Genomic DNA, 26,807 nt, shown 5'->3' with positions numbered 1-26,807 from the left:
CCCCGCATAGCGACGATAATCCGTGCAGCCAAAATCGTTGCTATACGGATTCGTCGCTATGCGAAATAAAAAAGCCCATAGGAATGCATTAAAACCCGTTTAATGCGTTCCTATGGGCAAAAAACTCACCTTAATGCGAAAATCCTCCATACGGCCGCCATTTTCACTGCCTGCCCCCCAGAGTCCCCCCTCGCGCCACTTTCGGAAGCCTCCTGGGGCTTTTTCAGCATTGAAAATGCACCTCTGAAAGCCCCGCTTTGCCACGGGGGGTGCGGGGGGCACTGGGGGGTGGCGGGCCTGCCCCTGCCACCCACCCACCCACCCACCCTCACCCCGGCAAAGCGCAGGTTTCAGAGGCTTCCCCAGTGCATTTCCACTGCCTATTTACCCGCTGGGCAAGCCTGGGGAAGTTTCTAAGACCAGCGCTGATCAGCTGTGAGGCGGGGAGGGGCTGGAGTGGAGAAGATGGCTCCCGGCTCTTTTCTGGGACGGATTTCTCGCAAGAAGATCGCGCGCCCCGCCGATCAGCTGTGCGAAAACGGGGTGTTTGCGATGATTGCTTCCCCCCCCTCATCGCAAGCGCCCCGTTTCCGCGCAGCTGATCGGCGGGCCTTTGCAAAAATTGCACGGCCCCGCCGATCAGCTGTGTGAAAATGGGGCATTTGCAATGATGGGGGGGGAGCCATCATCGCAAAGTGATTTTCCCCATAGGGAACATCGCAATGTGATTGCAAAAGCGATCGCAAAATCTCATCGCTATGCGGATTTGTCGTTAAACGGGGCGCCCGTTAAGTGAGGCACCACTGTATCTGATTTCCTGAGTTGTCCAGCCAGCTATGCAACAGGATAGTAAAGAGTTTTCCCATGTTGGCTACATGGTAATTTGACCCTTTAAAGTCACGAGTAGGAAGGATAGCCTGGCCTAAGCCAGAGACACAGCATCTTATCAGATACTGGTGACAACGACAACTGTTATGACTGTACATCAGCATAGTGCTCTGGCTGGCTTAGCAGTAAACATTCTGGATCCGTTTGATCCAGATTGCCTCTTACTCTTTGCAAGAAGAGTAAGAGGCAATCTGGATCAAACAGAAGTCTTATCTAGTCCAACATTCTTTCTACACAGCAGTGAGTGAGTTTCCTAGGGGGAGCCCACTAGCAGGGCAGAATATTAACTATATTCCTTTGTCTTGCTTTCTCTCATAACTGATATACTGTTCAAAGATATACTATACTGCCTTTAATGAACAGTGAGAGGCAAACAATGAAATGCAGCATAAAACTTTATTTTCTGGAATACAGAAATAACACAAACTAAACAGAAGGCTTAGGTTTATGAGCTGAAATTATGTTGCACAACTTTATATCATGTAAGACTGATGATGTTATAAGTCACAGAAATTTTTGCCTTGTAGCCCCCAATGGCTTTCCCATGATGAAAGGGATTCCATGGTCCGAACTCTGGTGAGGGGGATAGATTTGTTTATTTAAATTTCAGATTTCTTCCATGTCTGTCTTTCACATCCATACAAAGTAAATGGAAATACAATTGTGTGGACATATTTTTCATTTCCATCAAAATCCAAGGAGCTTTTTCTGGTTCTTTAGTGCCCTGTATTGATAATGGACTGAATGATGGTGAATTTCGAGAAGGAATTCCTAGGCAGTCAAATGACAGGTCAGGGAATAAGAATCCAGCTTGTGTTGAGTGGAGCATGTTCCCTATGAAAGCTGAAGTTCTCAGTTCTGGTTTATTGTTCAGTTCACCTCAGAACCTTGATGCTTTGGTTTTGGCAATGTCCAACAATAAATGCTTTACTACTTATGTTCTGTTTAGAGTGGAACAGCATTCTGTACATGGGGCAGAAAAATACAAATATTCCACCTGATCCAGAATTCTGGAGTTGGGGCTAACTGTGTTGGTTATAAAGAACATGAGCAGGGATTGAAAAATGCAGTTGTCCACTCGTCCTTTGCTGGAACAGATTATCGTCGTCAAGCGGGTCACCACTGTAATTTAGTATCTATTGGGAGGAAAATTCTGCCAAGTATGGCCCTTCCAAGAAATTCCTGGCTTGCGTGGCTGATAATTTTCTCCTACAAAAAGTGGAGAAAGAAACTAGAGGATTTGCTATCCTTGACTTGATTCTGACCAACAGCGATGATTTGGTGGGGGAACAGGCTGTAAGGGGAATTGCAGACAAGAGTGACCATGTCCTAGAATTCTTGATTTCAAAGAAAGCAAAAGCAGACAGTAGGTGCACACTTCTGCTGGATTTTTAAAAAACCTATTTTCATAATCTCAGAACAAGGATAAGTAAGGTCCCATAGCAGGAGATCCTAAGAAGAAAAGGAGTCCAAGAAGGGTGGGAGCTTTAAAAATCTAAAAGGCACAACTACAAACAATTCCAACAAGAAAAAAAGGTGGTAGGGGGCAAAAAAGGCCAGTGTGGCTTCACAAAAACTTAAATAATCACTTGGAAGACATGCTTTGATTGTATTCCTGCATTTAGCAGGGGGTTGGACTTGATGGCCTTGTAGGCCCCTTCCAACTTCACTTTTCTATGATTCTTTTTGTAATCCAGTTTAAAAAGGCATATTTTGCTCTATATGTGGTAAAAAGTCTTTGTTGCAAAACCTTGAACATCACTTTGCTTGCATGGGAAATTAATGCTGTGATTCTATAGTTAACTTCACTCTTTGGCTTAGCTCACTATAATGATAATTTAATACTATTAAAGCTAAAATCAGCAAGTTAAGAAGGGGAATTTTTAAACAAGCAAAATTTAGTACAATTTTGTACCCATTTTGTTTCTCTGTGCTTATAAAACCTGCAACATAGAGTAGCTTTAATTACCACTTACTGAACCACATTGACTTAGCCAGGAACATCTACAGCTCTGGAATCCAATTACCTGGGGACCTTGAACCCAGCAGAGCTGTGCCTAAAGCGGAAAGAGGGAGTCATCTATAACTTGACTTGAGGAGTTTAACTGGAAAAGTGTTGACTTTGATTTTCTTCAATTTAGTCCTTCTGGTCTGTTGAGTGACTAATGTAGCTTCTAACTGATTGCTCCAGATAGCTCTTTGTTTGTAGAGATATAACTGACCCAATTCTTTCTGCATTGTACCAAAACTGGAATGAACACGAAACACTTATCTGCAAAGATGCATGCATGTCTCAGCACTCCTGCCATTAATTTCTTCGGGATATGGAAGTAGGAACTTAATCTAGAAGAACTCCTAACTTAACCCAGTAATCTTTTCTGTGTCAGACATGTATTCTTTTGTCTTCGGTTTCTGAAAGAAAGAGTTCCAAAGTTGTTGTACGTGTGCAGGACAAATTCTAGATATGTGAATGCATGGATTGCCACTCAGAGAACCAAAGTTACAAGTAAGCAACTTGTTCTTACCCAGAACAGATTACCAATTTTGTTCCAAGACATTGGGACTGTTGACTCACAGAGCCTTTGTCCAGCCCATTCTAGTGTCCGAAGGCTGGTCTACCACCTGCACAGATTTACTTGATTCTAATGATAACAAGAAGAAATAGAGTTGGTATCATTGGTGCACTGGTGGGACCTAACATTTTATATAGATGTGAAAGAGCATGCCAAAATAGTCTTGTGGTTCCCCATGGTTTATTAGCTAGAGTTTACTAGCTATGGGCTAAACAAAAATTCCCTGGTGCTATTCTGTAACTGAAGCCTATGGATAGGAGCAGAAATAACATAACAGATTTGTGTTACAGTAGTTTGTTTATTTTTTCTACTTTTATACCGCCTGATTAGTGGGAGGCACTACACTGGGTAGTTAACAAAAATAAAGCATATACAGTCATATAACAATGTAGGTAAATAGTAATCGAAATAGAAAAAATGAGAACAGAACAAATCAGTATAAAACAAACACACAAAGAGCAACAGCAATGGTCTTATGGGCAGGAATAATTTGACACGTTTGTTAAAGTATGCATAAATAAATAAATAAATAAATAAATAAATAAATAAATAAATAAATAAATAAATAAATAAATAAATAAATAAATAAAGCATACTATTAAAAGCTTCTTTAAAAAGCACCATTTTAAGCAACCTCTTGAAGGTAGAGGGGAAGCAGCCATAGCTCAACTGAAATCCCATTCCAGAGGGCTGGCGCCACCGCTAAGAAGCCACAATTTCTGGTGAATGTCTTTCTAGCCTCCTTTGGTGTGGCAACCTGTAGGATCATTGCCTGTGAAGATCTGGTGGCATGGGCCAATGTTCTTGGGGAAAGGCGCTCTGACAAGTAGTTCTGCTCCTACCTCAAACTCCCAACTCACAGAGCCGCTCCAGTGAGATTCCACAGTTGGCGGTATAGTTGCTGAGGTATCTGGGAGAATCAACAGAGCAATGCTCCCTCTATAAATTATATCTTAATTAGTCCCTCAAATTTAAGAGAAGACTCCTGCTTGTTTTAATTTTGTCATATGGTCTCCTGATTTTGTTGTACTTAAGTTTTACTGTACATTCTTTTTAGTTGGGTATCCATTAATAGTTGTGTCAGTACATGTGCATGTTTTGTGTATAATGTTGTCATCTGTTCTGGTTAATGGTTTCTCTCTTTATGTGCAATAACAAATTATGATAGTAGCTTGGGGGAATTCATCCTCAGTAGAATTCTGTATTAACTATGCTTAAGATAAATTTGCCAAAATTATGCAATTTATTTGAGCCTCTTGCTGCTAAAGCAGAGATTAAAAACAAATGTGGAGATTACAATACAAATAGAATCGAACAATCAGTAAATTTAATCTAGCAATTAATATGCTCCTCTCTCCAATACCCAATCAGTTGGATAAATAATGAGCTGTTAAAAAATATATGGTGGAACAAAAGTATTGTTGCTTCTTCATATAATGCTCTGTCAGACTTCAAATTTAAATAACTTCTAAGCAGCAAAAATGATGACAGTTATATACTTCATGTACTCCATTTTTAAAAAAGTAGCAGTGGTTCAGTTGGTTTGATCTGCTTCATAGTGTTCTCCATAGGTGGCTTGAATCTAAATTCCTCTAGTAAAGATCTTAGAAGGAACTGTTCTGGGTGGGAAAATTCTAAAGTATGACACAGATGTATTAAAGTAAACACGTCAGCATTAAAAAAAATGAGTAGAATTATTAGGTGGAATTTCAGCAGACACAGCTTTTGGGTCTTAGCTGTCCTCTGTGTATAGAGATAAATATTGTGAAATATCCTCCTCAAAAATATTTTTTGAAATTTGAAGAAACACAAGAGAGAATAGCAGCTGACCTGTAAACCATCTTCTCAACTTTCTACCTTTGGTTTGTTTCCTAAATGAACATTGTTTTAATCTGCTTTTCATATACTGTATAATATTCTTTCTCAAGCAAGCAATGAGTACTGTTGACTGGAATTCGTGTTACTGTTAGCCCAGCTTGTTCACTAGGTTTAAAGGAACAGGACTGGTCTACAGGCTCATGAGCCTATTCTTCCCCATTCTTTGATTTTTGTAGATTATATCTTGGCTCCCAAACAGTAAGCTTGGAACCTCATCCCAGAATTACGTTTGCCACATTTGTAAACATTTATAAACTTTGGTTGAATGTAAAGGGTGAGAATTTTTGTGGGATGGGGCTAGTGAAGTGGCCCCTGAAGAACTGTCAGTTTATTCTGTTAATGGCTGAACTAATGATACAGATGAACTGTTATGGGAAGTAAACTTCAAGATATGAGAGACAGACAGATGGTAGTAATAAACTCTGACCTATGAGGATAGATACAATAATGGCCAAAAATATTGGCACCCTTGCAAGTCTGTCAGAAAATGCAACCATTCTCTCATAATTTTTTTTGCTGTTGCAAATGTTTTGGTACTAACATTCATTTCTTTGGTTTGCATTGAAACAACACACACACACACACAAAAAAACAGAGAAAAAAAAGTCAAATCTGATACAGTCCTACACAGAAACTTCAAAACGCATTGGCCAAAATTATTGGCACCCAATCTAAATTGTAAGAAATAATTGCTTTTCAAGCATGTGATGCTCCTTTAATTTGTATTTAGACATACCTGTCGCAAGTAAGAGGTGTGGGCAATATAGAAATCACACTTGCAACCAGTTAAGATGGAGAAAAGTTGACTCAACCTTTGTGTTGTGTGTGACACTGAGCATGGAGAAAGGAATGAAGTGTAAAGAGTTGTCTGTGGATTTGAGAGAAACTTGTGGAAAAACATTGACAATCTCAAGGCTACAAGTCCATCTCCAGAGATCTTAATGTTCCTGTGTCCACTGTGTGCAATATCATCAAGAGGTTTACAGCCCATGGCACTTTAGCTAACCTCCCTTGACAGGGACAGAAGGGCAAAATTACTGGAAAATTACAACAAAAGGTTGTTGGAATGGTGGATACAGAACTCAGATTAATTTCCCAACAAATTCAAGCTGATCTGCAGACACAGGGCACAATAATATCAGCTTGCACTATCCATTGCCATCTGAATGAAAAGGGATGCTATGGAAGGAGACCCAGGAGGACACCATTGCTGACACAAAGGCATAAAAAAGCAAGACTGGAGTATGCCAAAACTTATGTGACAAAGCCACAATCTTTCTGGGAAAACGTACTGTGGACAGATGAGACCAAAGTAGAGCTTTTTGGTCAAGGACATCATGCCACTGTTTCCAGAAAAAGAAATGAGACATTCAAAGAAAAGAACACAGTCCCTACAGTCAAACATGGTGGAGGTTCCAAGATGTTTTGGGCCGCAACATAGAGGCCAGTGCCAGAAAGCTGGATCTCCACCAGAGGTCATGGGTCTTCCAGAAGGACAATGACCCGAATCATACTTCAGAAAGCACCCAGAAATAGTTACAAAAAAGCACTGGAGAGTTCTGAAATGGCCAGCAATGAGTCCAGATCTGAACCCTGTAGAATACTTGTGGAGAGATCTCAAAACAGCAGTTGGGAGAAGGCATCCTTCAAATCTGAAGGCCCTGGAGCAGTTTGCAAAAGAAGAGTGGTCCAAAATTCTAGTTGAGAAGTGTAAGAAACTCATTCAAGGTTACAGGAAGTGATTGATTTCAGTTATTTTTTCAAAGGGGGTTCTAGCAACTATTAAGTCACGGGTGGCAATAATTTTGGCCAGTGCGTTTTAGAGTTTCTGTATGGGATTGTATCACATTTGACTTTTCTTCTCTGTTTTTTTTTTGTGTGTTGTTCCAATGTAACGAGAATCCATCTCGATATTTTAGTGGTGCTGTAAAGAAAAACTCAGAACACAGAAAAACTTTTCTTTTTAGCTCTGCCGAATGCAGGGATGAACTGCCTCTCTGCTCTCCAGCTTATCAGTTCCCCCCCAGCACCGTGTCAGCGCTTTATTTATTACTTCCTTAAAAACGCCTTTGGCAAAACTCTGCCTATCACATAACACTGAGCATTCCTTATCCTATCACACCAATTCTACAAGGCTTCACTTATACACGCCCATATGTATACATAGACTATATGGAAAAACACTAAACATAGCTGTCCAGTAATGTGCTCTCTGTTATGCCTGCAGCAGAATCATATCCCAACACCAATGCAAACAAATAAATGAACATGTGAGTACCAAAACATTTGCAAGTGCAACAATTTTCTGAGAAAATGGTTTCATTTTCTGACATAAGTGCGAGGGTGCCAATATTTTTGGCCATGACTGTAGCTGGATGTAAGCAGTAGTTTTGTAGTCTTGTGCAAGTACACAAGAAAGTACACTCTCTTTGAATGCTTTGATTTTATGGCATAATAAAAAAATATGTAGACCTTAGCAGGTCTGAAAATTAGCTAAATACAACCTCAGATGAACAACAATACATGACATATTACATCATGTCATGATTTATTTTACATAAATCGAAACTGGAGAAGCCATGTGTGAAAAACTAAGTGCATCCGTACTGCTTCCATAGGAATTAAGACACCAAATAGCAGCCAGATGCTGCTAAGAAAATGCCCTTGAGTAATCGATAATCAGCAAGTGTGACCACCTCTATAAAAGATGAGGTTTTAGCAGTTTACTGGTCTGGAGCATTCAAGTGTGTGTTAACACAATATCAAAGAGGAAACACATCAGCAGTGATCGTAGAGAAGCAATTATTGCTGCCCATCAATCTGGGAAGGGTTGTAAGGCCATTTCAAAACAATTTAAAGTCCATCAGTCCACAGTGAAGAAGACTATTCACAAGTGGAAAACATTCAGAATGGTTGCATATCTTTCCACAAGTGGATATTCAAGCAAATTCACACCAAGATCAGACTGTGCAATGTTCCAGAGAAAATACAGAAAACCAAAGAGTTACATCTCAGACTCTACAGTCCTGAGTTATCATGTTAAATGACAGTACAATTATAAAAAAGGATGTTTTGTTTGGAAGGGTTGTCAGGAGAAAGCCTCTTCTCTCTAAAAAGAACATGGTGGCATAGCTTAAGTTTGCCATGTTGCATCTGGACAAATCACACGTTTTTGGAACAATGCCCTTTGGACAGATGAGATGAAAGTGGAAATGTTTGGGCATAATGTACAGCACCTTGTTTGGCAAAAACCAAATACAGCATATCAGCACAAACACCTCATACCAACTGTCAAGCATGATGGTGGAGGGGAGATGATTTGGGCTTGTTTTGTAGCCCCAGGACCTGGACACCTTGCTTTCATTGAGTCAGCCAAGAATTTCTCTGTATATCAAAGTATTCCAGAGTCAAATGTGAGGTCATCTGTCTGACAGTTAAAACTTGGCTGAAATTGGGTCATGCAACAGGACAGTGATCCCAAGCACATCAGCAAATCGACAACAGATTTGCTGAAGAAGAATTATGGTGTTGCAGTGGTCCATTCAAGCCCAGACAGACCTCAACCCGATTGCAATTCTGTGGTGGGATCTTAAGAGAGATATACATAAACAAATGCTTGCAAACCTCAATGAACTGAAGCAACGTTGTAAAGATGAGTGGCTAAAATACCTCCACAATGATGTGAAAGACTGATAAAATCATACAGAAATGATTATTTCAAGTCGTTGCTGCTAAAGGTGGTTCTACAAGCTATTGAAGCATAAGGTGTACTTAATTTTTCATACATGGCTTCTCCAGAAAGAGGCCCTATTTTCAGATATTGGGAAGAAGGATGTGGATTCTATTGGCAAGCTTCTTTTCCTTGCCTTTTTGCCATCTATCTACAGCAGTGAGGGGAGAAAGTCCTGTCCTGCAAACCTTCCCTTTGCTCTCTATCTGAGGTGAGAAAGAAGTGTGTTCCATGTCTGGGTGGTTTGATGTCCCAGCTTGGGAGGTGATGCAACAAAAGAGGTGTGGGAAACTTTCTTTGTATGGTCTATTGCATCTTGTTTTACCATCATTATACTCAGTAAACCTTTGTTATTCCTTTACACATGCTTGATTTATTCTTAGGTACCCCTGAACCTAAGGGATTTAGGGCTTGAGTGCATCAAAACTCTATTTTATTATAGTTCCTTTAAAGCATTTAGAGCAGGGGGCAGGGAACTTTTTTACCTCTCCCCCCCCAAAAAATTTATTATTATCCGCTTGATTCGAAAGGAAGGAAATCATACATTATTTGAATTAAAAATATTATTGAATCTACACAGGCTGTGTACCGAACTAGCAAGGATGCACCAAATTTGATAAAGATGTGCACCATTTTTGCTGGAACACATTGCAGTCCAGCCATGGTGTGGTATAGGGAGTAGTAAGGTGTCCAACGTGCATAGCAAATTGCATTAAATTTTTGCTAGCTCGTAGAGGATTTAATCATCATCAGTGGCTGCCAGAGTGGTGCTAGCAATGACATTCTTGCTAGAGACAGCCAACCCAGAATTGGGAGGAGGCTTTCCTTACCACTTTAATCATTCTATGTGTGGTGTGCAAAAATGAACAAACCAGGCTAAAGGCAATGTCACCCACCCTGGTGCCACAGCCCAATATCAAAGGACCAGTGTGCTTTTTTTTTTTATCGTCATCAATGGAAAACTCAGCAGTGGCCAGAGGATGGGAAAAGATCAGTCTACATTCCAATCCCAAAGAAGGGAAGTGCCAAAGAATGCTCTAACTACCATACAATTGCACTCATTTCACACGCTAGCAAGGTTATGCTCAAAATCCTCCAAGGTAGGCTTCAGCAGTATGTGGACCGAGAATCCCCAGAAGTACAAGTTAGCACTCTGCTCATTACCCCCAGGATTTTCATTTTCCCCTAATTTGGAGTAATTTACACCTGTTCCCCGACTGATGATTTAGAGTATGTCACATGTATAATCTGGTTGTAATTGCTCTTTTCAGCAGTCCTAACACTGCATGGCTGTATTATTCCCCATGCATCAATTAGACAACACAGAGAGGATAAGATGTTATACTGAGTTCGTGGCAGGGGCAAGATTCAAACTAGGGAATTTGTGATTCATAGCAAAGTGTCTTGGGCACTACATCAAGTCTTCTCTATACAGTGGTGCCTCACTTAACGAGCGCCCCGGTTAATGACGAAATCGCATAGCGATTGCATTGCGATGTTTTAAATGGGAAAAATCGCTTTGTGATTATCGGTAAGCTGTTTCGCTTACCGATTTTCGCATAGCGATGTTTTCCCAATCGCTGATCGGCGGTTCCAAAATGGCTGCCGGGTAAAAAACATGGCCGCCCACTGTGTTTTGGGACGGATTCCTCGCATACCAGGCAGCGAAAATGGCCACCGTATGGAGGATTATCGGTTAAAGGTAATTTTTTTGCCCATAGGAACGCATTGAAGGGGTTTCAATGCATTACTATGGGCTTTTAAAAATCGCTTAGCGATGTTTTCGGTTAGCGGCAATTTCTTAACATCGCTAAGCAAGGCACCACTGTATTTATTTTTATTTTATTTATTTACTAGTTACATTTGTTTAGTAAGCTCAAGGAAGTGTACATTCTCCACGCTTTTATCTTCCCCCAAACCCTCAGAACATACTAGGTCAGTCTGAGAGGGTAGCAGGCCCAAATCACCCAGTGAGTTTCATGGCTGAATAGAGACTAGAACCAGATTGTCTAATACTCTGGTCCAGCACTCTACTATGATGCCCCGGCTCTTGTGTAAAGATTATATATGTTTTACTGAGTCTATGACCAAACTAGACCTTTGACATATGATAGCACTCCTACAATGATTTGTATTTTCAATTAAACGCCCAGGGTTAGATGCAGATAAAGGCAGATGCTTTATTCCATAAAGACTGACATATTTACTAATCAAACTTGGATTAATTAAGATGCTTTACTTGAGCAGCAATGTTTCTGTTTTTATTATCTTTTAAACTTTTATTCCCCATTTGTCTAGAGCAGAATATCTCTACTAGGGTGAGTACTATCTGTATTGTGGCAGGCATGGTTACTTCTTTTTTATTTAGAACTCATACACACATTCATTTTATATAGCTCTTACTAATACAGTGAGTGAAATCCTGTTGCTTTGTTACACGGGAAGAAGGCACATGGCAGATGGTGTAACATTCACTCACTGCTAGCCAGCAGTTCACGTGTTGCCTGTGCCATCTTCCATAAGTGTGATTCATGGCATACTTCTGTGCGTGCATTGTCCAATGGGCAGCCAGGCTTTTGCAGTTAAAGCAAGCCAAATAAGCTTCCTTCCATGCTGGACTGCTTTCCCTAGTCTCTGTCCTTTCCTCAGTCTGCTGTTAAATCAGTACTCCTGCATATCTAATTAGAAATGAGAGTGAGGGGGTTAGTAAAAGAGAGTACATTTTTAAAGAAAATCCACAGTTGAGCTCTCCTGACATAACATCTTCCACCAGGCATAAAACTATAGCTCTTATGTGTTTGTATTGTGTATTCTCAAACAAGTGACTGCTTATTTTAAATACTGGATGTATGTCACTTAGAGGAAACAATGTGTTTATTGCTTTTTATCCTTTTGATACACATAGTGAGTAGGAGGTCAGATAAGTAATACAGTTGCACTCAAATATGTTGCCTAAAATGCGGGATCTCCTAAATATCTTCTGTCATTTCAGACTCAAGTCAGTTAAGTCCTCTCAAGGGTCACAATTTCTGAACATGCTCTGTTTGCATGGCTTTTGTTGTTTCCCTTTTTTTTTGTTGGAGAGGGGTATTTTGGCAAACTTTGGAGTCTTCTGCTGATGCCTTCTTTTGCTTGTGCATTACTGTTTTAGTTACATAAGGATCCCTTCTCAGAAAATGGTTTTGTTCTTTGTATGTTTGAGAAGCTGCAGAGTAAGCTTACACTGCTCAGTTGCTCAGTGGAACTATTCAGGTCTGCAAAATAGTACAGTGGGGTCTTGACTTGAGAACTTAATCCGTATCGGAAGGCGGTTCTCAAGTCAAATCTGCATTTCCCATAGGAATGCATTGAAAACCATTTAATCCGTATCTGCTCTTTTCCGTCCATAGAAACTAATGGGAAGCTGCTATTCTGCCTTCAACCACTAGAGGGGGATATTTTGTTTCTTTTTTTCTTAGGTCAAGAAAGGTTAAGGGAAGGCAGGGAAAATACAGTCCAGGCAGTACAGTACCAGGCAGTCTGAAGACTGTCTCCCAATCCACTCTCTAAACGCTGGGAGGAGTGAGGAAGCAGACAGGCACCCTTTTCACTGGCCAACAGTTAACTGAAAGTTCACATTTTGCACTTTCCCTGCCTCCCATGTGGGTTTTTTTCAGTTCTTAACTCAAATCTAAGTACTTAAGTCAAGTCAATATTTTCCTATGAGAGTGGTTCTTAAGTCAAAATGTTCTTAACTCAAGCCCCACTGTATGTGAGTAGCTTATATTTCCCAGTCACTTTGGGTTTTCCCTGTTGAATAGATGCAAGAAGCTTCTTTTGGAAATCCTATTGCTACAGGAAGACATGCTCACTATAAATCAGAAAGAACTTAGTGGCACATAACAACAGTACAACTAGAAAAATGGGACTGAATGTGTGAATTCTACAAGTCATCTTTAGATGTTTTGGCCCATCTGTGAAGAATCATGAATAAGAAAAGAGGGACTACTTTGACAAGGGACTTGCCTTTGAAAGTTTTGTGAGAAGGATTAGATTAGAAAGAAGTGTCCTTGTTCTTTACCTCCTCTTCTCTGTGTTGACTAGTTTGCCAAGAAGTTGACTTTGTGGGCAAGGACATGCTCATGGAAAAACTAGTAATTTGACAAGATCTGCTTTGTGCATTTCAGTATTTCACTCATTTTGTTGTTTTTAATTTGAACCCATTACGTTATAATTCTGTTCATGATGTTCTCAGGTGAAGAAAAGAAGAAAATTGTTTTAAAAAACTTAACAGCAATATAATTGTAGCTTCCACATCTCTTTCTTACACAACAGCGTATATTCACAGTCCTTGGATAATGCTGAATAGAACTGTAGCAATTAGAAACACCTTTCCACAGGTATTAATAATCTAGATGACAGAAAATCTGTTAAGATCACAACAGAGGGCACTGTTGAACAGATGGTAGTTTATACCTTTCATAGTAAAGGAAAAGAAGAAGAAAAAGAAAGACAGGCTGATTTACTAGGGTTGGTCTATGGCATCTCTCAGTGTGCAGAGTTAGCGTTCATCACTGAGGCATTGATTGAATGATCTGTTAATGTGTGATTCTCCTGGTGGGGTGGGAAAACAGAATAAAAATTGCAGTTTCTCAGCTAATTGTGTTTTAGATGTCATTTGTGACAGTTTTCGTGTTGTCTAGACAACTTGGACATTACTTGATTGGTGAGCCTTATGTTGCTGTGGTGTAGATATGGGCAGCACTTACTGAGTAGACCTTAAAATTTCAGGGGTTAGGGGTGATGTCCCTTGTGTGACAGCAAACCTTAACTATAGCTAAGGAAGAATAAAACGTTTTAGGAAAAGTATGTACAAATTAATTTGACTTTGCTCTTCCCCTTTTCCTGCCACATACATAGGGGTGATAAATGACAAATGCAGCATCTAATATGTTGGTGTGTGTCTCTATTTCTAGGCCTTTTTCATGCCTGGAAAATACTAGATTTTGCATACTATTACAATATGCTTGAAGATATGACTGATATCTTGGCTTTTCTTTTATCTCTTCTGTTCTTTCCCTTTCTATACACAGTGTTCATGTGTGTTGAAAATCTTACAAATAATTAAAATTCTGTGCCTAGGAAATAGTAAATACTACATGGGAAGTTCACAAACTGAACATAACGGCACCATCTGCCTTCCCTGAACATTTTATTTGGTGTCAGTCATTATTGTCTAATTTGGTCTGATTTCAGGGTTTTGTTTTTGCTTTTTGTTCTTGGGAAGGAAAGGAGTAATATATATTGAAGCTCTCTCTGTCCAAAGATTATGAAAGAAGTTGCTCTGCTTATTTCTGAGCCTTCAGTAAACATTGTCTGTATACTTGAAAGCATACTTCATGGTCATAAGAGCTGAAAGCAAGTATTACTTGTTTATTTAGATTTTTCATTGATCAGCTTATGGGAATTTGAGATGGTGCCATGGCCTATTTAAAAGGTAAATTGCTGCTTCAGGAGGCTTGCTGCTTTATAGGAACATGGGAAAGCTACTTTGCGTCAAACAACTGGTTCAGCTTGCCTAGTATTGCCATCTCTGACTGACATCTGCTATCCAGGGTTCCATGCAGGATCCCCCCCTGCCTCCAGCCCTTTCTGGAGACCCCTGATATTCATTGGTAGTCTCTCATCCAAGTACAGTGGTGCCTCACTTTACGATTGCCCTGCATTATGACAAAACCGTATTACGATGTTCTTTTTGCTATCGCAATTGTGATTGCAAAACGATGGTCTAAATGGGTTTTTTTCGCTTTGCGATGATCAGTTCACTGCTTTGGGAACCGATTCTTCGCAAAACGACGATTTTAAAACAGCTGATCGGCGGTTTCAAAAAAATTCACCAAAAATTAACGAAGACTCAGAACAAAGCCAAATTAAGTTTGCGACGTTTTACAAGGTGCTCTAACGAATCCAAGCATTTAAAACAGTTTCTGAGTCTTCGTTAATTTTTGGTGAATTTTTTTCTCCCCCATTGGAATGCATTGAAGTGCCCGTTTGACAGCTGTCAAACTTGGGTTCAGTGCATTTCAATGGGGGGGGGGAATTCACCAAAAATTAACAAAGAGTCAGAACAAAGCCAAATTAAGTTTGCACATGTTTTAGAAGGTGCACTAACGATTCCAAGCATTTAAAACAGTTTTTGAACATTTTAAGACACTTTACAAATTGCAAAAACGGACATAGCGAAACCATTGAAATGCATTGAATAGGCTTCAGTGCATTCCAATGGGGGAAACATTGTGTCGCTATGGCGATTTTCGCTTAAGGATGGCAATCCGTTCCTATTGGAACGGATTATCCAGTTTTCAATGCATCTCTATGGGAAAACGTGTTTTCCCATAGCGGTGGTTTTTTTTGGAACAAATTAAAATTGTTACGCAAGGCACCACTGTATAGATATATCGCCTGTCTAAATCCTGCAGTTTGGTTCTGTTGTTGTTGGACCACCTGACTTTGTTTTGTATTAAATGTGTCTGATGTCCACAACTTCTTTGTAGTCTCTTAATATTTTGACAGGGCTCTTAGTATAAATTATAGCATATGGGCTTAAAATCAGTTTGACAGCTTCTGTTCAGTCTGATTGAAGAAAGCATTAGCAATGTACCAAGATTTTCCATTGTGACTACAGGGCTTGGCTTTGGCCTCCTTTGCCTCCCCTTGGAAGACATGCATTGCATTTCAGTTCTGTGCCTCCTCTGAAGAATTTAAAACAGTGTACATATTCAGGACTCTCCTGGATTTAGCATTTAATTCCCCTACTAGGAAGAGAGTAAAAGCTGTCTGTTGGCATGGAACTTCCTCAGGTTGGGATGGGGAGAATCTATTGCTCCAAGAAATTGTTTTAATGCATTTTTTCAAAATATGTACTCCTACCCTCCTTAAAAGTACTTCATTCAAAAATGCTTTGCCCCTTGATTTTGTTAGTTGTATACACAGACCTTCATAGGCTAAGAATAAATGTGGGATTATTTTAGTAGTTTACATACATTTTTAATGATGATATTTTATAAATATCTCCCATTGTTAGCCCTCAGGGACAAGTTGAGTTATAAATCTAAATAAATAATAGGTTGTATCTCAAAGACTGTTGAGAAAACAAGTCATCATAGAATGTATCTGGTGGGAATACTTTCTGGATCGTTAAGTACACTGCTGCATAATAGTGGGGTGCTGAAATAAAAGCTGTGCAGAAGATTTAGGTTTGGGTTGTGTGAAGCATTCCAGAAACCATGCCCATTCTTTTGCAGATCTTAAAATAACAGATGATTAGAATAACTGAGGAATGCCTTCTTCATCATCCTGCCTGATCCCACTTTTTAAGAGGCCCTTTTGTGCTGGTTCACATGTACAGTGGTGCCCCGCATAGCAAGGTTAATCCGTTCTGGATTAACCATCGCTATTCGGAAACATCGCTAAACGGAATAGAAAAACCCACTGGAACGCATTAAATGAAGTTCCAGTTGGCCTCAAACTCACCGTTCAGCGATGTTCCTCCATAGCGCAGGCATTTTTGCACCCTTGTTAAGCGAGGGCAGGGTGCGAAAATGCTGCGCGTGGCCATTTTGGGTCTTCCGGTGGCCATTTTGGAACCGCCGAACAGCTGTTCCCCCCGACATCACAATGCGAAGATCGGTAAGCGAAACACTTACCGATCATCGCAAAGCGATTTTTGCCCATTGGAACCATCGGTATGCGATCACATTAGCGATCCCAAAAAACGAAGCGCTATGCGAATTCGTCGTTAAACGGTGCGCTCGTTATGCGAGGCACCACTGTATTAGAAATCGACTTGCAGACAAGCAGGAGTTTTATTTATTTATTTATTTAAAATATTTTTTACTCCACCTTTCTCCTTTAAAAAGGACCAATGTCTGCTTGCAACTTTAAAAGACAGTATGTAAAGTTAACAATGGCAAGTATATAATACTGAAAGGTTCAAACACAAACCACACTTAAAAAAATAGTAAACAAAAGCAACACCCAAACACATAGAAAGCAGTAAAGTACAACCACCTGCATCAGTCAGTTAGTCACTAAGGCTTGCCTGAAGTGAAAGGTCTTTAAATAAATAAATGTATTTATTACATTTACAGCCCACACTCCCACTAAATGATTGTGCTCAGAGTGGCTTACAGACTTAAAAGAAAAAAATCCTGGAGAGATAAAACAATTAACTCAAATATTAAAATCAAGTAATTATGTTTAAAACAATTAAAACCAACAAAATAATGCAGTTAAAACAATATAAAAGTATAGCTTTTTGTCTTTATGTTCCTATCCTTACTTAATATGTGAACTCTGAGGTCAGAAAAAACAGAGTTTTCATTGTTGAAGGGTGTGGTTCAGAACAGAAACATCTAGCAGAGGTTAAATGCTCTGTTATTCTATTTGAGTGCATTTATCCTGAAAATCCAAGTGGGAAAAAGAAGTGTGTGTTGAATTGCCAGGAAAAGATCCATTTTTCCCTTCCTTGTAGTCAAGCACATAATCTGTGTGCTCCCCCCAGAAGGGTAGAGTAGCAATAAATTGGCCAGCTTGCAGAAAATCTTGGTAAAGAAATATTCTCTGACACAGATTTTTCATAAAAAAGAAATATTGGATGAAATGTTGGAACATAGAGAACTATCTTAACATGAATCAGACCATTGGTCCTTCTAGCCCAGTATTGTCAGCTCTGATTGGCAGCCACTCTCCCCAGTTTCTGGAAGGATTGTTTCCTAACTTTACCAGAAGATCTTTGGTATTCCCTGGTAGTCTTCTATCTAAGTACTGTATGTACTAACCCAAACCTGACTTCTGCTTAACAGATAAGATGGGGTGTATTCAGTGTGATATAGTGAGATGTAAAAGGTAAAGATGGACTTGCTGAGATTAGTTTGTAGAATTATACCTGTCCTGTGAAACTGGTGGGTAATGTGTTAGAGGCTATGGAGATTATTCTCAGAAAAGAAAAGGAGCTAGAGAAGATAGAAGGTTTCCACAAGCTTCTTCTTGCTCACAGAGTGAAGATCCTTTCTAGTGGATGGAAAAGGATTTTAATTTTCTGAAATGACAAGTGTTGGCTTCTTATCCAAGACAGAAATTGATAGTTAGAAATAAGGGTGATGACCAAATTTGTGTTTCCTGATGTGTCAGTGTGATTTTGGTGTTGAAAAGGTGTCAGCCTAAAGGTAAACTCACCAGTAATTCTTGTTCCTTTAGGTTTCGTCAACTGTGCAAAAGCCAACATGCAGCATGGAAAATATATTGTTTGGGGGGGAAATTCTAGTTTTATTGGTACTAAGGCCAGCCATGCAGAGAAGCACAAAATCCTCTGTAAGAACAGAGTAATCTGCAATTCAGCATTTATGTGTTTTCTGTAGCTCATATAACAGAAAGCTTGTGGAGTTAAGTGTTCACTAGCTGACACAAAGCAACTTTCTACACTGCTTTGAAACAGGCATGTTGTGACTATATTATGCTGAATACAGGGAGTGACATTTGTACCACTTAATTCAGTGTTAAGGGTGGAAAATAATATGAGCAGATAATAAACATCTGGTTTTGAAATTTGTACTGTATATATGTCCCCTTTTCTGTGACTTTGCTGTCAGTATACTATTATCCCTTTAACCAGGAGCCAAGGTAGCTAGAGCTTATTTAAATTTTTGCATAACTCATCTGGAGAGCATCAGATTGTGTTAGAGGCATCCAACAGGCCAGCCATCTCCCTAGCTGGTTTCCTATTTCTGATGTATTTAACAAATGTTAAATTATTTCTTCTAGTGTTACTAGTGGTTTGCATCTCAAATCTGTTTTAGCAGCCTTTGTTATCTACTTCTATGTCTTTTGTGAAAAAAAGAGCAGTTTTATGAGGGAAACCCCCCTCCCTTCTAATAGCTTGGTTTAGATAGCTTATTTATTATGCTGGTGGCTTCTGATTGCTGAAGTCCTGGGGACACTTGAGTTCTGTCAAATATTCTTAGGTATGGAAGCTTGTGAGTGAGTGAGTGAGTGAGTGAGAGAGAGAGAGAGAGAGAATATAGGTAAGCAACCTGATACCCTTCAGATATGTTAGACTACAACTCCTATAAGATCTAGCTTCCTTGGCCTGTTATTTGGGGTTATGGCGGGTTGTAATCCTTAATATCTGGAGAATACAAATTTTCCGATTGCTATACTATATTTTCTTTTTGTTTCAAATGTAATTTATCAAATTCTGTGAAAAGAGGTGACAGACACTTGCTGAAATTCTGTTGCTCAGTGATGCAAATGTCATAACTTTTAAAGACAGATTGCCATAAATTAAGGTACCTCTGTAGACCTTATCTATTGCAGGTGGAGTTGCCTTATTTAGCATGCAGTTGATGATATCTGTGTATACAACTTAAGCCGCCCAGAGACGTTTGGATAGAGTGGGTGGCATATAAGTTGAATGAATGAATGAATGAATGAATGAATGAATGAATGAATGAATGAATGAATGAATAAATAAATAAATAAATAAATAAATAAATAAATAAATAAATAAATAAATAAATTTATATCAGTTCACTTCTATGAGTTGTGCCATTTACAAAACTGTTACAGGGTTTTAGGTACTGTATTATAAGCAACATTATATTAACAAAAATCTGTGAGTGGAGAAATCTAAAGGAGACCACTGTGAGCAGCATCTGTGAGAGGAAACAGAGGATTGTATGCCAGCTATAACATGATTCTGATGAGGTGATGATTTAAATGATGATTGGATCACAAAGGTTTCATTTTTAGCCGCATACAAACTGGATATTCTTAGTACAAGTTAAATAGAGTTCTGTCATGCGTATGTTAACTACAAAGTAAAATAGTCCCTGACAAAAACAATAAGAAATAATACGTAAAATAAATAATAATATGATATTGAGAGAAATCAAGAAGCTGGACATATGGGATACTAGTAGTTTAATGTTGCCTGTTAACATCTTGTTTTGTTTCTCAGGAGGCTTTTGGAGTCTTCACTTATTTCACTATCGCGTTACGATGGGGCAGGATCCCGGGAGCATCCAATCTATCCTGATCCAGCTAGGTAAGGACAGAACTGAACCTACTGGTTATCTTGTGCTCTTGTATGAACCACAGAATTACAATATGAAGCATACCATCTGATTTTTCTTCAGTTCTGGCTATTCCATTCACACCCCTGCTTGTTTACACAAAGGGGTATGTGTAGTTGGGAAGGAGGAATGCTGTGGAAGTATTTTATTTCATTGGTCTTTTATTCCTGAAGTTCTCTTCCCAATCTATTGGCATGCCATCTCTCTTTAAAATCCATCTTTTTCCATAGAGTTTTTGACTTAAGCCTTTTGGCCTTGTCTCCATCTGAAATGAAACCTAAGTTTGTGTAACAGCATTTGCATCTGCTTATTTCTAGTTCTCCTTGTAGCATCCTTCCTTCCCATACTGTTAAAAAAGCAAAAAGCTAAGAGCTGCATATGTTCTTTATGGGTAATCTGTAATGAACCACCTGTGTCAATATTTATAGAAAAAATAACAGGGAACTGAGTTTAAGGAGCTGATTTTTCTCATATGAATTATAAATATTTATGCATGTTCATGAATTTTGAGGACTGGCTGTTTCAGTGCTTCATTTCGATAGTACAGTTGATTATGGGCAAGCACCTACAGAGTGCAAAAGAGATGGCTTGAACTTCCTTGGCAGTACCAAGGATAATGCTGTCAGATTTAGAGGCACATTACTAGAACTCTTTATTAATGGAAAAGTATAAAAATGATGATGACAACTTACTTGGATTTGAGTAAGACATGCACATTCAGAGTGCAGCAAAATGCATTTTCGGTGGGGTGGGGGAGAGAAATAATAAGGCAATGAAAAAATGTTCTAAAAAGAAGGTGTCACTGATCCACTGATGGATTTGAAAAATGTAATTCTTGAAAGAACAAAGGAATTCATTTAGTTTGGAAAGGATGAATTTTAGACAGGCAACCACGTATGCATGTGTATAAATGCTTACATGCGCAAACTGAACTTGTATGTAGACAATTAAGTTAAAGAAAGAATAAGTAAATATATGGGGAAAAAATCATTCCTGAAGGTGATACAAGTAGCGAAGATATTTTTGTGTAAATGAATTGATATGGAGCGATGTCGTGAAGGAAGCATGCTTTGATCAATATAGGGAAGGATGACATTATCAATGTATAAACTGGTTGGTAAAAACTGCTGTCTCATTGATACAAACTCTCTTTAAAAAAGAGAACGAAACTAAGCATTGACTCTTTTTAAAGGACATAATCAAAAGCTTTCTTTTAAAAAAGGAACTATTGACAGAAACAAGTGAGGAAAGTTGAAAAATGCACCATTTGAAAGATGGCACAGTCAGCAACAAAACTGCTGACAGTTATTTCTGAAGTGTCACAGAATCATACATTTGAGAGTAAATGTTCTTCATAAGAGACAAAAAGGATTCCTAAAAGTTGTCATCCTAGCAGCTGTTTATAATTCAACATACAGTGGTGCCTTGCAAGACGATTGCCTCGTGGGATGATTAACCCGCAAGATGATGGGTCTTTGCAATCGCTGTGGCGCTTCGCAAGATGGTTTTTCCTATGGATGATTTTCACAAGATGATGTTTTGGTCTATGCTTAGCAAGATGGTTCCCCCCCATTGGAACGCATTAATTACTGTATTTTTCGCTGCATATTGTCTTATGGAGTGAATACTGTAAAAAATGGTTCAAAACCTCTTCAGCCACCCCGACCCAGAAGCCTCCCACAGTTCCACCACTGTTCCAGAAGGCCTTCAAACCAGCACCAGAGGCTGCTCACTGTGGCAGCTGTATTGGACCTTGCTGCTCTGCCATCTGAGCTGCTGGCATTCCAGGATCTGCCTCTTGGAAAGCCAGCAGGGCCAATGGGCCTATGGCTGCAAATTTAAATGGCAGACGATGGTGAAAAGAGCCAAGGACCAATGGGTAAATAGATTCTAAAAATACCAAGGAAGGCACAAATGCAATCCCCCACTACCACAAATTATGCAGTTGAGTTCCCCACATTTGGGGAAATCACAGGGATCAGCACACCTGAAGTGCAATGGATGAGCCTCACCCTGGGAAAACCACTTTCATGACCATGGTACAGTGGTGCCTCGCATAGCGATCGCTCCGTTTTATGGCAAAATCGCTTAGTGATACTGTTTTTGCAATCGCAGAAGCGATCACTTTGCGATGGTCCCTATGGGTGTATTTCGCTTTACGATGATTGCAGGAAAGCGATAATCGCAAAGCCCCCATTTTCAGCCAGCTGATCGGCGGTTTCAAAATGGCCGCTGGGTAAACAAAATGGCCACCCGCTGTTTTCAGGCATGGATTCCTCGCTTTAGAGGCACCGAAAATGGCAGCGCTATGGAGGATCTTCGCTTAAAGGTGAGTTTTAAGCCCATAGGAATGCATTAATCGCCTTTTAATGCATTTCTATGGGCTTTTTATTTTCGCTTAGCGATGTTATCGCTTAGCAGTGATTTTTTCGGAACGAATTAACATCGCTAAGCGAGGCACCACTGTATTTCCCTAGCAAGGTATGAGTTGGAGTGGCCATTGCACCATCAGGGGCTGGGTGTTCCTCCCTCAATCCTCTAGTGCTACACTAGAGGATTGTGGGAGGAACACCCAGCCCTTATGGGGGTCCTGCAGGGCACCCCAAAACACTGAGGAGCTCTCTTGGCCTCTGGCGGGACTGGGGCTGTGCAGCCCTGTTCTGAGCGGGAGGTGCAGCCAGGGGGTCACCATGCCTTGGGGGGGCAGGGCACAGAAGGGGGCAGGAGGTGCAAGGGCCACTCCAACTCATACCTTACAAGGGAAATACCATGGTCATGAAAGTGGTTTTCCCAGGGTGAGGCTAATCCATTGCACTTCAGGTGTGCTGATCCCTGTGATTTCCCCAAATGTGAGGAACTCAACTGCATATTTTGTGGTAGTGGGGGATTGCATTTGTGCTTTCCCTGGTCTTTTTAGAATCCTTTTGATCTCTTTTTCCCCCATTAGGACCTATGGCAAAGGCAGCAAGTCCTGGTGAAGTCTTTTATTGCATTCTCCCTCTTTTTCTCCCCAGTGGCAAAGGATCAGGGCAAAAGGAGTCACCATAATCAGGAGCCAGGGGGCTGCTTTCACCTTCTTTCTTTGCTGCTGGAGGGAGAAAGAGGGGGAAGGCCATCTGAGACCCACTGCATTTCCAAAGGCAGTGCAGGTGAGGGGATTGCTTTTCCCCAATACGGTAGATTTCAGTGTATTCCTGTGGGGAACCATGTTTTGCAAGACAATGTTTTCTATGGACGATTTTCGCAAAACAGCGATCCCCCCCATTGAAATGCATTAAATAGATTTCAGTGCATTCCTATGGGGAAACAGTATTTTGCAAGACAGCGATTTCCGTGGAACGAATTAAAATCGTCTTGTGAGGCACCACTTTAATTTTTTCAGCAGAGGAGTGGAATGTCCACCTTTAGCTGAGTCCAGTCCTCAGAGTTTCGACATCCGTCCCATTGAAGGTTTGACCAAGGATCTTTCCCCTAATTGACACACATTAATGAGGGGAGGTCAGACAGCTGTGCTAAGTCAAGACCAGAGTGACATAAGTTTTTAAAGTAAAGGAATGGAAGGGTTGTGAAGAAACGGGATAGTACTCAAATATGGACAGCTATGTGTTGATTAGTTTATAACTTAATCAATAATCTTACATTATGACAAATATAATTCAGACAAACACTGACATCTTTTAAACAAGGGTTAGTAAGTGGGACGAAGAGCCATTTTACTTGTAGTCCTAGCAGAAGGAGCTAAATGGACTACAAGTAAATTTTGTAGAGCAAAAATAAGACCAAAAAGACTTATTTGTATTTTGATTTATTTTCTAAAGGCTGCAGTAGTGGGTGTTTTTTGTGTGTGTGTGAACTGAAAAATTAGTTTAAGCAGGCAAAAATCAAGCTGAAAAAACCTCCTTGTACCCATTGACTAAAAAATCTAAATTTTTAAAGGGTGTGTTGTTGTTGTTTAGTTATTAAGTCATGTCTGACTGTTCGTGACCCCATGGACCAGAGCATGCCAAGCCCTCCTGTCTTCCACTGCCTCCCGGAGTTTGGTCACATTCATGTTGGTAGCTTCGATGACACTGTCCAACCATCTCATCCTCTATTGTCCCCTTCTCCTCTTGCCTTCACACTTTCCCAACTTCCTGTCCCATGTATAGGGTCTTTTCCAGGGAATCTTCTCTTCTCATGAGATGGCCAAAGTATTGAAGCCTCAGCTTCAGGATCTGTCCTTCCAGTGAGCACTCAGGGTTGATTTCCTTCAGGATGGATAGGTTTGTTCTCTTTGCAGTCCAGGGGACTCTCAAGAGTCTCCTCCAGCACCACAGTTCAAAAGCATCAATTCTTCAACGTGGTTCTCCATGAATCCACACTAGTGGGTTTAGACAGCGCCTGCGCTGGCCTCTCGGAATTTTCTAGAGCTGTAAGAGAAAAGTAACAATGTTTTAGGCTACCCCTTATCGCGCATGTCTTAGCCCGCCAACGGCTCAGTTCCATTTTTCCGCCAGTGAGTTGGGACCTCTCGTTAGAGCTTTGCCTCTTAGTTCGTTCTAGCGAACTATTTTGCTTCTATTTTCTGGCTACCCTGACTTCGGACCGTTTATTGACAACGTTTTTGCCTCTGGTGATTTTGGTTCAGTGAACTCTGTCTTCATCCGGCGTTAATTACCTCAAAAGGCTTCCCGCTGAGGCCTAATAGGCCTTTACGGGCCCCCTGCGGAGGCGCCACGCGCCTACAGGAATCTTTCAATTTTCCCTCATTGGACTTCCTTTTTTGGCTCCGGTCGACGCGGCTCTGATCTCAGTTGTTCGGACCCTCCGCTACGGTTGGTTTTTTCCCTTTCCTCTTGGTCTATGCCTCCTAAAGAAAAGCCATCCCCCAGGAGAGGACCCTTTCGCCTCTGCACCGCGTGCTCCAGAAAACTTCCCTTCCAGGACGGACATTCCCTCTGTTTGTACTGCCTGGGGGAATCGCACGCGGTGTCCCATTGCAGGCATTGCAAGCAATTCACAAAGGTCACACTCAAGGCGCGCCAGCAGCGCCTGAAGTATTTTTTGTGGAAACAGACTTTGTCCGCTTCCCAACCTTCTCAAATGGAGGCTATACCCTCTACCTCCTCCGTGCGCTCCGAAGTGAAAGTAGTTTCGGCGCCGGAACCATCTAAGGGAAAGGGACCTAAGCAGTCTTCGAGAGACAAGTCTAAGAAAAGGAAGACTCCGTCAGCACTTACCTCCGCATCGGTTTCCCTCTTTTCATCGACCGAGTCCTCGGCTCCACCGGTGTCGGAACATCTGAAAAAGAAAAAGGTGTCGACAAAGTCATCATCGAGGGCTAAGGAGCTCACCCTCGTTGTCCCATCTATCTCGACTTCAGTGCCCTCTCCTTTACTCGAGGATTCGTCTAGAGACCGAGAATCGGTGTCGGACTTGGCTCCTTCTTTGCCCCCTCATCAAGAGCCGCCGTCCGTTGTCGAGAAGTCACCGACGACGAGCCACTTAGAGAAAATAGTGGCTGATCTGCCAGGCGTCCCTCGCAGCCCCATTCTAACCGGGCTAGGGACTGGATCGCGATCCTCGACACCGGGATCCCCAGGCTCCAAGTCTCCACCTACACCAGTGAGACCTGCTAAGCCTGTTCCGGCCCCCTCTCCTCGGCTCCCAACATCCGAGTTAGAGGAGGAGCCTGTGCCTAAGAAGCCCCGGCGCCACCGCAAACATAAACGCGGTTCTGGCGCCGATAGGCATAAGAGACATCGACGCCGAGACTACTCTTCCTCTGACTCTGAGGATAGCAGGGATAGAAAACGGTCCCGGCATCGTCGTCGTCGTCGTCGCGACGATTCCACTGAGTCCTCGTCATCGACCTCCCGCGACCGACGTCGACGTCGAAAGAGGTCCCGATATACCTCTTCCTCCTCGTCGTCGATCTCACCCCCTAGGAAGGGTCGACATGGCAAGCGCCCTATCGTAGACGAACCTGCTCCCTCGGCACCGGTTAAGCCAACTGACCCTCCAGGTCGACCAACACCACCTCCTCCTCCGGTGCGTCCGGTGCCCGAACCTGTACCTCAGGCACCTCGGCCTCGTAAGACTTCTAAGGCTAAGGATACGGACTCTCGTCCTAGCATCCTCCAGTCCTCTGATGAGGAAAGCCAGGACCCTCATTCCTCTTCTGAACATGAGGACGGGAATACTTCTGAGGCTTCTCTGGACTTACCACCTCCAGGAGAACCCCTAGGCTCAGACGCGGCTGACATCCACCCCTCCTCCCCGTCTGAGGACTTTTCATCTTACCCTCAGATGGTCTCTAGGATGGCTGCAGCGCTTAAACTGGACGTGGAAAAATCTCCCTCGCGCGCAGACGACCTAATTTTTGGGGATATCCACCTTACAAGGTCTCGCCCTGTCAGTCTCTCTTACGTTCCTGAACTGATGGACCTTCTCAAAGAATATTGGCAGCACCCTGCTGACCCTCCCAATATGTCCAGGCGTACTGAGAACATGTATCGTGTACATGGAGATGATACCGCGTTCTTGTTGAAGCATCCAGCTCCCAATTCTTTGGTAGTGGAGTCCAGTGTTTCACGGTTACCAGCCAAAGGCCACCCAACTCCAACCACTAAGGAGGGCAAGGACTTG

At 41.2% G+C, this 26,807-nt stretch overlaps 1 protein-coding gene and 2 non-coding genes across 5 annotated transcripts in view; 2 read left to right on the top strand and 1 right to left on the bottom strand.

The window, feature by feature from the left end:
* Window positions 1-26,807, top strand: part of AMBRA1 (autophagy and beclin 1 regulator 1) — a 213,486-nt gene that overhangs the window by 54,030 nt on the left and 132,649 nt on the right. For all 3 annotated transcript variants that reach the window (XM_072986012.2, XM_072986011.2, XM_072986013.2), the window contains exon 8: window positions 20,066-20,152. In XM_072986012.2, coding sequence (XP_072842113.1) covers window positions 20,066-20,152 — 87 coding nt within the window. The remainder of the gene's footprint in view (window positions 1-20,065; window positions 20,153-26,807) is intronic.
* Window positions 22,080-22,238, bottom strand: LOC140703402 (U1 spliceosomal RNA). Its single transcript, XR_012082815.2, has one exon. It is a non-coding gene; the product is annotated as a U1 spliceosomal RNA (small nuclear RNA).
* On the top strand, window positions 22,925-23,088 carry LOC140703326 (U1 spliceosomal RNA). The gene has a single exon (XR_012082765.2). It is a non-coding gene; the product is annotated as a U1 spliceosomal RNA (small nuclear RNA).

This window comes from Pogona vitticeps, chromosome 1 (genome assembly GCF_051106095.1).
Source record: "Pogona vitticeps strain Pit_001003342236 chromosome 1, PviZW2.1, whole genome shotgun sequence".
Lineage (NCBI taxonomy): Eukaryota > Metazoa > Chordata > Lepidosauria > Squamata > Agamidae > Pogona > Pogona vitticeps.
Note: the sequence above shows the minus strand (reverse complement) of the source record. Positions and strands in the feature narration are given on the sequence as shown.